The sequence below is a fragment of the Sapajus apella genome, unplaced genomic scaffold, assembly GCF_009761245.1.
Source record: "Sapajus apella isolate SASKATOON/1434 unplaced genomic scaffold, GSC_monkey_1.0 scaffold36, whole genome shotgun sequence".
NCBI classification, from domain to species: Eukaryota; Metazoa; Chordata; class Mammalia; order Primates; family Cebidae; genus Sapajus; species Sapajus apella.
In genome coordinates, this window is record NW_022436976.1 from 23,238,653 (window position 1) to 23,250,472 (window position 11,820).

Genomic DNA, 11,820 nt, shown 5'->3' on the forward strand with positions numbered 1-11,820 from the left:
ACGCTCTTTATATATTCCAGGATAGTGCACAAATCCTTGCAGCTGTTGTATGGTAGGAAGAGTCAAAAAGAACTAAATTCCTTAAATTCTTCAAGCTTCAGTATTTTATATGCTAAATGTAAATAATACTCAATAGTTTACTTAGTTGGTATGACTGAGCTAATGCTTTAAAAGCCTCTATGCAGAGCTGAGCACAAGAGGATACTCTTTTTTTTTTTAAAGGATACTCCTACAATAAAGGTTTTGGTGATTTAGGGACAATAATTAAATAGTAAGAAGTAGTCACTAAGTGCCTACTAAATGAACAAAATTGCAGGAAAAATATTAAAAGATTGAGTAATGTCTAGCTTATCATTTTTTCAATAAAAAATTATGAGTAAATTTATTCTGAAATATATTTAGCCCCAAATCTTAAGCATGGCTGAAACCATTTCAGCATTTTGTGCATTAATTAGGAATAATCCCAATTTAACATTGTACCAATATTAATATTTATACTTTACTGACATATGTAGAGCATATTTGATTGCTTAAAAAAGAATAATAATCTCAGTATAAGAACCTCTTTAGTGCAATAATCAGAAGAGAAAAGCTGCAAACTCATTTGAGTTACGTGGTTCCCCAGAAAGTCAGACAATTTCTGCCTTTTTATAAAACATTAGTGAACAGAATACAATGCTGTTCACCAGAACTATCAAAATATCTAGAAATACTTCATAACCAATGACCATAAATACATTTTTCCAAATACTTGCATCCTATTATAAAGAAAAAGAGCATTAATTAAATGGCTTTTAGTGTCTTTTTACTAAATTACACAATTCTTTAGATTGGCCACTTTTTGACATGCGATTCTAAAAATTTTACAGCGAATTAACTGATAATTCAATATAGTCTCAGATTATTGGACTAATTGGAAACTCTTCTCTGTACAGAGAAGAAGCTTTATCAATTTGAAACTCACAAAATACATAGACTTCACCTTTCAAAGCCTTTCCAATCCCTCTAGGTACTTTCAATGACTTAAAATCTAATTACAAGTCACAAGCAAACAAGAAGGAAAGATCATTACCTTGTCTCTTTCTGCCATCAACTGACACAAAATCATTGCCAAAAACCCACCGGGGACATACGGTCCAAGCAGGAAAACAGAAGAAAACTCCTAAGTAATTCGGATATAAAAAGATGTAAAACGAGGTATTTTCGAACTATAGGGTAGCAGTGAGCCACATGCGGGAAAATAATCAATACAAAGAAAAGGTAAGCCAAGGAAATCATAAGAAATATAAACTCAATAAACAGTCAGGCTGAGTTGACCGCTGAAGGTTCTTATATATAAATACAGTCACCATATGAAATAATTTATTCTACACCTCCAACTTCAAAAGCCCTTAGATGCGGGTGGTTTTGGGAGGGCTCAAAGTGAGCGGGAACCGAATCAAGTGAATGAACGTTAATATTTAGATGGAAAGGCATTAATATACGCAAGGTAGTGTGTTATGGCTTGAAACAGTAACAAACACCAAAAAGGGAGAAAGAGGCTAGGAATGGGAACAGAGAGATCGTGGGGATCCAGGTTTTTTTTCCTCCTTTTCTTATTTTTTAAACAAGGAGAAACAAGGCCGACAGAGAGAGCAGGGGGGTATGAGGAAGGATCAAATGGATGCTATAGATCAGGGGAAAAGATCTGGCCTGGAACATCTAAGAAAACCACGAGGAAAGGAGGAATAGCTGCCCACAGTTAGGCTTACGGTTTATCTCTGGAACCCACGACAGAGCGAGGAAGAGTCAGAAGACAAATGACACTAGAAAGGAGAGACAAGGGAGGCGCCAAAACCCTCAGAGAACCCAGCTGGTTGGCCACAGGATCTTCACTGAAGGCGGACCCCAAGAAACCTGGTCATTCGGGGACCAAAGGCACTAAGTCCCAACCTTCTCGACTCTCCTAGCCGCAAGCCGATCCCTCACCGAAACAGAAGAACTGGAGAACTGTAAAAATGTGCAGGAGCCACCAACCCGGGAAGTGCTCCAGCTCTAGCAGCAGCCACCACAAAAGCAGCCCGCACACACGCAGGCGCTCCAACCTCAGCGCTGCAGCTACAGGTACTTTGAGCATCCCGGCCACCGTAGTAAGAGGAACCGCCTCCCCTTCAAATCCATAGGATCAGCCACTTCCGGGATACGAAGGCCTTGCGATAGGCAGCAGCGATAGCGGTGGCGTAGCGGCCTCTACCACGTTTACTTTATCCGTCACTTTTTCCCACCTGTCCGCGCCTCCGTCGCGCTAATCCGCCAATCGAGCAAGCGCAAAACCAAGAGAAAGTTTCCATCCGTGAGCATTGTCTTCTCAGATAGACAAACTACATTACGGCTGCCATAAATTTCTGTTGAGCATTTGGACTTCAACTACCAGCAGGCCATGCGGCCCTTGCCTCTGGCGCAGGAACTGCAAGAACCAGCATGCATTGCGCCCTTCTTCCTCGCACCCCGGAGCAAGATAGACTCTAAGCCCCACTTTGATTTAAAAAAAATAAAAAGCCAGAATGCCTTCTTACCCTGTTGTGAAGGAGCTCTAAGCTAGACCATAGTCAGGACTTTAGGTTACTTATAAAACATCAAGGGATAGGTGCACTTATTTTCCATATTCAGATTATTTTGAAGCTATTATTACAGGACAGCCGAGCGCAATGGGTCGTGTATATAATCCCAGCACTTTGGGAGACCGAGGCGGGTGGATCGCTCGAGGTCAGGAGTTCGAGACCAACCTGGCCAACATGGTGAAAACCCGTCTCTATTAAAAAAGTACAAAAGTTACCCGGACTTGGCGGCGGGCGCCTGTAATTCCAGCTACTCAAGAGGCTGAGGCAGGAGACTCTCTTGAACCCGGCAGGCGAAAGTTGCAGTGAGCGACATCGCACCACTGTACTTTCAGCCTGGACGACAGAGGGAGGGTTTGTCAAAAAAAAAAAAAGGAGGTCTAAGGTCTAAAGATGCTTTTTATAAGGTGGAAATTTTTGGCCAGGCGCAGTGGTTCAGGCCTGTAATCCCAGCACTTTAAGAGGCCGAGGCGAGCGGGTCACTTGAGCACAGGAGTTTAAGACCAGCCAGGCCAACATGGTGAAACCTGGTCTTTACTAAAAGCACAAAAAATTAGCTGGGCATAGTGGCACGTGCCCGTAGTCTCAACTACTCAGAAGACTGAGGCAGGAGAATCCCTTGAACCCGGGAGGCGGAGGTTTAAGTGAGCCAAGATTGTGCCACTGCACTCCAGCCTGAGGGAGAGAGCGGGACCCCATCCAAAAAAGAAAAAAGAATAAAATAAAAATAAATCAAGTGGAAATGTGTATCTTCACTCCTAAATGATGTCGAGAGAAATACTAAGTTACTACAAAATGTAATCTCATGCAGTTTTACAGTACCGCAGATCTTGGAGCAAGGACTACCAGACATGTTTCTGAATTACATAGAAAATTATACTGAAAACTAGAAATAAAATATGAACAGTCTATACTACCGGACTATGAAACCACATGGGAATGAAAACCTTCAAGATTGAAGAGTTAAAAAGTTCAAAATTAAACTTGCAGTTTTTTCAGTTTAGTAATGTGTTTGGTGGTTTAAATTTTTTTTTTATTCTCACAAAAACAGGTAGCTGGATCTATTTATTTTTATTCATGCACGTGGACAGCCAAATAAAAAAACAAGGGGTATAAGATCGCAAATGGCACACCTATTAGAGTGAGCAAACAAAGCAGCTTTCTTATGTGATTCCATAGCCTGTGGTTTCATGTTTTGAAATCCCCAAACTCTGTTCTGATTTTTTTTTAGGAGAGAGAGAATCTAGATGCCTTTTTGTAACTTTCATAAAGACCTGGGTTGCAATAATGAATATATTTTATTTTTGGTGTTGTGGTTAACCGGCCATCAGAAACAATGCTTGGATTCTTAAAATAACTATATAAGTATACAAAAGTAAATTGTGTGTATACTACAGACTTGGGTTTCCTGTGGATTTACCACAACAAATTTTAATTGGTTAGAAAAAGGGAGCAGAGTATCTTTCCTTTTCTCAACTTCACACAGAAGTCACAGGAGGAAACTATATTCTCCAACACTGACATGGCATTAGCTATCATACAAACGGCTTTCCAACTCTAGCGCTTTAAATTATGCAGCGCTAGCAAGTAAATATTTAAAACCTATGATCATGGAAAATAATCTGCTGTTTTCCATGCTCATGCACAGAAACAATATGAATGCGGTGAGAGAGGACATTTCCACTGAAATGATTCAGAGGTAATGTTGATAAACTATAATTAGGTTATCTGATATTTATAGGTGTTTGCTGTAAACAAACACAAAATTGCATCCACTTATTAGTGATGTTATTAAGAAAGCTTTAAAAATATGCTAAATATTTGATGCACATATTTCTAAAGTCGTTTCAGTGATCAATTGTGTAAATGAACATGAGAGTTTAAAGAGTACATAATTTATGTAATAGACTTTATGTTTTTTAAAGAGATTCTTGCAGCTGCAGCACTCAGAACATTCTCTCCTCTAAATCTGTCTTTCACTTTCCAATTCAGCCAATTGCCAACCATGCAAGAGTTAAAACTGAAGAAACCATTCATTTTAGTTCAACAAAAATATGATGAGTGCTACTAAGGGCAAGGCACTCTGGGCACTATAAGCTGTTTATGAAACACTGATAGTTTTGAAAATCAGTTAAGATTTAAAAGGAAATTAAAAGCATACGTGAGCTTTATCAGAATAGAAAACAAAGTACAATACGTATAACACTGACGTTTAATAATCATTCACACATTTTGTTAATTGAAACTTATAATTGCTAATATACCTTCTTAAAGGCAGGAACTGCTTTTTAAACATCTGTGCCCTCCCAGCTCTATGCACTGTACTTTGTACAGAGTAACTGGCTCTAATAGGTGTTTGTGGAAGTTCACAGTGATGACTATGCCGGGTGCAGTGGCTCATGCCTGTAATCCCAGCACTTTGGGAGGCTGAGGCAGGCGGATCACTTGGGGTCCGGAGTTCGAGACCAGCGTGGACAACATGGTGAAACCCCGTCTCTACTAAAAATACAAGAAAAATTAGGCAGGTGTGGTGGCATGTTCCCTGTAATCCCAGCACTTTGGGAGGCCAAGGTGGGTGAATCATTCAAGGTCAGGAGTTTGAGACCAGCCTAACAACATGGTAAAACCCCATCTCTACTAAAAATATAAGAAAAATTGGCCAGGCATGGTGGCATGTTCCTGTAATCCCAGCTACTCAGGAGGCTGAGGCAGGAGAATCACTAGAACCCTGGAGGCAGAGGTTGCAGTGAGCCAAGATTACGCCACTGCTCCAGCCTGGGCAACAGAGCATGACTCTGCCTAAAAAAAAAAAAATTTCACAGTGATGACTGAAGCCCTGAAACTCCCTTCTCATTTATACTGTGTAGTTTTAATGTAAGCTGTTTCTAACTTGTGCTTTATACTTTTAATTAGTAATTCAGGTTGTATAATAAAATAACTATTAAAACCAGAATATTTAATTAATCAGAATGTCATATTCAATAATCATGAAAGCAACAATTTATACACACACATACTGCTTAGTATGTATGTGTGTACTTGTATATATTTGTGTGTGTGAGTGTACTTATATAAAACACATTTATAATATATAGGTAACATTTATCTTAAGTGTCAAGCCCTTTCTAAAATGTCATCGTATTCCGGGCATATACTTTGAAAGCATACCAGCCATTCTGATAGCATTGATTGTGATACAGCTCCAGATTTTTGTTAGGAAACTTTTATTTCTTAACTTCTATCAAGTGTATTTTTTATCCATCTCCTTCCTGGACCAGGAAAAGATGAAGATTCTATTAAATAAATGTATACCATAAATGCTTCATTCAGAATATTATGTTGAGCGACATTAAACTCGCCCTTGATGGAACAAATACCTTGTAGACTTCTAAAAGCTAAAAAATTATTTTAAAGAAAACTTGGTGAAAACCTTTCCTTTTCTCCAAGAAACCTTATTTCTCTCCCCTCTCTTTTATCTTCAACCTCTTTCTCTCAACTGTGCTCCCTTTACCTCAGCAAACAAACATGCACAGAATCACCATAATTATGAAAGCAATGTCAGTGGACTCAGCTTTCCTACTAAATGCAATCACTCCCAATGCCCCAGCTGGAGTGCCGTGGTACGACCACAGCTCACTGCAGCCGTGACTTCCCAAGCTCGGGTGATTCCCCCACCTTAGCCTCCTGACTACAGGTACACGCCAGCAAGCCTGGTTAATTGTTTGTATTTTTTGTAGAGATGGGGTTTCGCCATGTTGCCCAGGCTGGTCTCAAACTCCTGGGCTCAATATCCTCCTGCCTCAGCCTTGCAAAGTGCTGGGATTATGGGCATGAGCCACCGCACCCGGTCTGGTCTATTCTATCTTCTCTTTTCCCTTTCATAGCCATGCAGCATGAGATCTCTTCACAGCAACTAGCATTTACTAAACACCCACAACTATACTAGATCCTGGAAATATAGACAGAATTCAGTAAGGAGCTTATGGTCCCTCAATACAATGTTATGAATGTTACAATAGAAGTAAGGACAAGATGTTAAGAGAATGAAGAAGGTCAGTTACTCTCAAATTGAGTGAGGATCCTAGAGGAGAAAGTTCCCAAGATGATTTAAATGGCAAAAATAAGAATTAACTAGCCGTGGAAGAGGGAGGTTCAGCCAGTTTAGGACAACCCATAAATTCATCATACCTGGAACCTGAGAGTGGGGGTGAATAGTATGATATAAGTCAGGAGAGACAAACTGGAGCTATTTCACAAAAAGACTTTGTAGGCCAAGCACAGTGGCCATCGCCTGTAATCCAGCACTTTGGGAGGCCAAGGCGGGTGGATCACCTGATGTCAGGAATTTGAGACCAGCCTGGCCAACATGGTGAAACCCTGTCTCTACTAAAAATACAAAAATCAGCCGGGTGTGGTGGGGTGGGTGCTTGCAGTCCCAGTTACTCACGAGGTTGAGGCAGGAGAATTGCTTAAACCTGGGAGGGGAGGCTGCAGTGAGCCAAGATCACGCCACTGCACTCCAACCTGGGTGACAGAGTGAGACTCTGTCTCAAAAAAAAAAACAAAAACAAAGACTTTGTGTGTTATGATAAGGATCTTAGACTTTAGCCTAAATATGAAGAGAACCATTTAAGGAGTGACATAACTAGATGGCATTTTAGTCTGCTAGTTGCTGTATGAAGAAATGATTGAGCTGATAAGATCAGTTGGGAGATTGTTTTCATAATTCAGTTTTTTACAATGAGAGATCTGAAATAAAGTAGTCTAGGGGCCTAAAGGTATTATACCTTTCCTCTCCGCCAAGAGTCATGGCCAACACTCCTATAACGAAAGGCAAGTTAACAAAAGAAAAGCATAACAAATTTATTTAATTGAAGTTTTATGTGACACAGGACCCTTCTGAAATAAAGACCCAGGGAAAACTGCTCATTTTTATGCTTAGATTTGATGAAGAGTGGACAGTCATGGAGAAATGCAATTAGACAAAAAGGAAATGATCTAATAGTAATTGAGTGGGGAAACCCAGCAGAGCCTGACTGTTCAGATTCTTCCTGCCCTTTTTGTGTGACATTCCTCCCTCCTGGGTATAGACTCCTTCTGGAATAAGGGTCTTATGATTTATCTCAGACAAGTTAGGTCAGAGAATTCCTATCAGGCCAGCTCTTACGTTGAAAGATGGGGGAAGATTAGAGTACTAGTCTAGATTTTTTTTTCTTTCGAGACGGAGTCTCGCTCTGTCACCCAGGCTGGAGTGCAGTGGCTCAATCTCAGCTCACAGCAATCTCTGCCTCCTGGGTTCAAGCAGTTCTCTGCCTCAGCCTCCCAAGTAGATGGGATTACAGGCGCCCACCACCATGCCCAGCTAACTTTTGTATTTTTAGGAGAGACGGGGTTTCACCATCTTGGCCAGACTGGTCTTGAACTCCTGACCTCGTGATCCAGCACTCCCAAAGTGCTGGGATTACAGGTGTGAGCCACTACACTTGGCCAGTATTTCTAGATTTTATGGCAAACTTTGGGGGAGAGGAGCTCTAGTTCCTATGACCTGACTTGGGGAAAAGGAATTCTAGTTTCTATGGCCTCCTTTGGGGAAAAAGGGACGCAGGAGAAAGAACAGGAGAAGGTCAGAAAGAGGCTTTGCCTCTGAGCCCTTCTAATGTTCTTCAGCGTATTCAGCATGCCAAGTGTTATCTTCCAAGCCCCAACAGTAGAGATGAGAGAAGAGTTATTAGCCAGAAATATTAAGATAATAGAATCAAGAGGAAATCTGAGTGAGAGAAGGAATCATGGGAGACTCCCACATTTCTGGCTTTTCCATTTTCCACATGTTGAGTTAGGAATGCTTAAGATTTGTCCATACAGCTATGCCCAGGAGATAGTTAGATACAGAGCTTAAGGATTTGAGCTCAATGTGTAGCTTTGTAAGTCATCCACTTTAGAGGACAACAACTGAAACCATGAACCTAGATAAGATTATAAGCCAGGTGGATGGGGATATGGGCTAGTAACCAGGAAGTCAATATGAGATAGCACAGGTAGAGTAGAAAATGACATATATAAATGTCATGGAATCCTTCAAAGGAATGGGATTTTAACATAAGAGGAGAAGAATACTGGTTCCCATACAGCATTGAAGAATGAAAAAGGAGCTAAACTCAACCATTGACCCAGTATTCGCGAATGAGTGAGACAAAAAACATAAATTCAAGGTTTCAGGGGAACAAAATCTTCAGGGGAAAGTCAGCATTCATTAAGACCAGGAGGCAAAGCAAGAATTCTATGAGGAAAATGAGGATGGAGCAAATTAGAACATCAAATAACGAACGGAAAGATCTGAAGGGAAAAAATATCAGGAGACTGGATTGTGGGAAAGGCACCAATGGCAACCCAAAAAGAAAGATGATAACCAAGGGGACGGAATATGAAGTATTATTCACCAGTCAGGGATTCAGAACAGAAATCCTGTATAAATCTGAGGTTCACCCTAGCCTGATGAATGGTAAAGCATGGATAAACTTTGAGTACATTTTGTTAAGTGAAATAAGCCAGCTATGAAAAGACAAATACTGCCTGATTCCACCTGTATGAGGCACCTAAAGTAGTAAAACGTATAGATACAGAAAGTAGAATGGTGATTGTCAAGGGCTGGAGGGAGTGGACAATGGGGAGTTACTGTTTAATGGGTACAGGGTTTCCAATTTGTATGATGAAAAGAGTTCTAGAAATGGATGGTGTTGATGGCTGCATAATATGACTGTAGTTAAATGCAACTGAACGGGCCGGGCGCGGTGGCTCAAGCCTGTAATCCCAGCACTTTGGGAGGCCGAGGCGGGTGGATCACAAGGTCAAGAGATCGAGACCATCCTGGTCAACATGGTGAAACCCCGTCTCTACTAAAACTACAAAAAATCAGCTGGGCATGGTGGCGCGTACCTGTAATCCCAGCTACTCAGGAAGCTGAGGCAGGAGAATTGCCTGAACCCAGGAGGCGGAGGTTGCGGTGAGCCGAGATCGCGCCATTGCACTCCAGCCTGGGTAACAAGAGCAAAACTCCGTCTCAAAAAAAAAAAAAAAAGGAACTGAACTATACACTTAAAAATGATTCCAACAGTAAACTTGATGTGATGTGTATTTTACTACAAACACACACAAACAAATCAGCCGGGTGCAGTGGCTCACACCTGTAATTCCAGTCTGGGTGACAAAGCAAGAGCTTGTCTCTAAAATAATAAAAAGCAAACAAAAAATTGGAAGAAAAAAGGCAGCACATGCCAAAATCATGCAATGACAAAAGAATGGTCTCTTCAACAAATGGCGATGGGACAAATGAATGAAGCTGGACCCTACCTCACACAATGTCCAAAAATTGAATTAAAATAGATCAAATACATAAATGTAAGAGTTAAAATGATAAAACTTTTAGAAGAAAACATACAAGTCAATCTTCATGGCCTCACTTTGGTCATGGCTGCTTAGATATGATACTAAAACAACCAAGAAATAAAAAATACATGTGCCAGGCATGGTAGCTCACACCTGTTATCCTAGCACTCAGGGAGGTCAAGGTGGGGAGATTGCCTGAGCCCAGGAGTTTGAGATTAACCTAGACAACATAGCAAGACCCTCTCTCTACAAAAAATAATAAAAAATAATAGCTGGGCATGCTGGCATATGCCTGTAATCCCCACTACTCAGGAGGCTGAGGCAGGAGGATGGCTTGAGCCCAGGAGTTTGAGACTGCAATGAGCTATGATCAACACTGCACTCCAGCCTGGGTGACAGTGCAAGACCCCGTCTCTGAAAAAAAAAAAAAAAAAAAAGAAGAAGAAGAAGAAGAAACATATTTCATTTTACTTCCTCAAAATGAAAATGTTCACACATTAAAGGACAGTGAAAAGACAACGCTCGGAGTGGGAAAACATTTTGCAAATTATTTATCTGATAAGGATCAAATATTAAGAATAAAGAACTCTTACAGCTCAACAACAAAAAGATAGCAGCCCAATTAAAAAACAGGCAAAGGGCCGGGCGCTGTGGCTTACTCCTATAATCCCAGCTCTTAGGGAGGCAGAGGCGGGAGGATAGCTTGAGCCCAGGAGTTCGAGACCTGCCTGGGCAATATAGCAACACCTCGTTCTCCACAAAAAGGAAAAAAACAAAGAGACTAAAAAAAAAAAAGAAAGAAAGAAACAGGCAAAGGACTTGAAAAGACATTTCTCCAAATGAGATATACAGACGGCCAATAAACAAATGAAAAGATGCTTAACATCACTAATCAACAGGGAAATAAAGATCAAAACCACAACGAGATACCACTTTTGTTCTAAGAATACAGATGATGAATATGTTGTGGTAAAGTTGGTGCAGCCACAGGAGAAGAGGACAAGGCTGGAAAGGAAGTTTATCCTACTCACAAGTCCCAGAGTTGGGGGTGGTCATTGGATGTCTCACAGGACCACATGAGAAGTACCAGGTTTGGGTCAGGTAGCAGAAGACGAGAGCAAGGGGAAGATCTAGGCCAGAGTTCTTTTGGAGTTTCCATGGTAAAGACAAAGCAGGGCAGAGTGACCAGTTTAGGACTGGCTAGTTTGAATAATTCTAGGAGGCTATGGGCAATAGGGGCTATCTCCAGTTGCCTGGTACCTGGCCCTGGGACGATTCAGGACAGGGGAAATATTGGCTTGTTAGTGAAAATTAGATAAGGAGATGGGTGATAGGGCGAATAGCTGCTGGATTGGTTGGTTTATGTGAAAGGCATGATCCTAGGCAAGTTGTTATTTTCTTTAGGAATTAGCTAGCCTGAGAAGGCTCATCTCTCCTGGAGTCAGTAAGGCTCCCAAATACCAAAACATTACAAATACAGAAAATAAGAAAATATAGTTAAAATAACATTGACACTGTATAGATGCCAAATAGAAAAATATAGAATCAAAGAAAATGCAGTTAGAATGTATTAGAATGGCTGTAATAAAAAAGTGAAAAATGGGAAATGTGGGTGAGGATATGATGAAATTGGAACCCTCATACATTGCTGATAAGAATGTTAAATGGTGCAGTCATTGTGAAAAACAGTTTGGACATTTCTCAAAAAGTTAAACATAGAGTTACCATATGGCCTAACCATTCCATTCCTAACAACTGCACTCCAGCCTGGGTGAGTGCATCCTTTCAATCCCAAAAGGACTGAAAACAGGGACTCAAACAGATACTTGTATGCCAATGT

The 11,820-nt window shown here is 40.8% G+C and overlaps 1 protein-coding gene across 14 annotated transcripts in view; it reads right to left on the reverse strand.

The window, feature by feature from the left end:
• Positions 1-2,417, reverse strand: part of ATG4C (autophagy related 4C cysteine peptidase) — a 193,003-nt gene extending 190,586 nt beyond the window's left edge. For 2 of the 14 annotated variants that reach the window (XR_004274640.1, XM_032296785.1), the window contains exon 1: positions 1,969-2,219. Coding sequence is in view for 5 of the 14 variants with exons in the window: in XM_032296785.1 (XP_032152676.1) it covers positions 1,969-2,116 (148 nt within the window). In the remaining 9 variants the exon portion in view is untranslated. Of the gene's footprint in view, positions 1-1,072; positions 1,163-1,968; positions 2,223-2,242 lie in introns of those variants that run through there. The other 12 variants (XM_032296779.1, XM_032296776.1, XM_032296774.1 and 9 more) reach the window with 10 other exon arrangements.
• Positions 2,418-11,820: the final 9,403 nt, after the last annotated feature.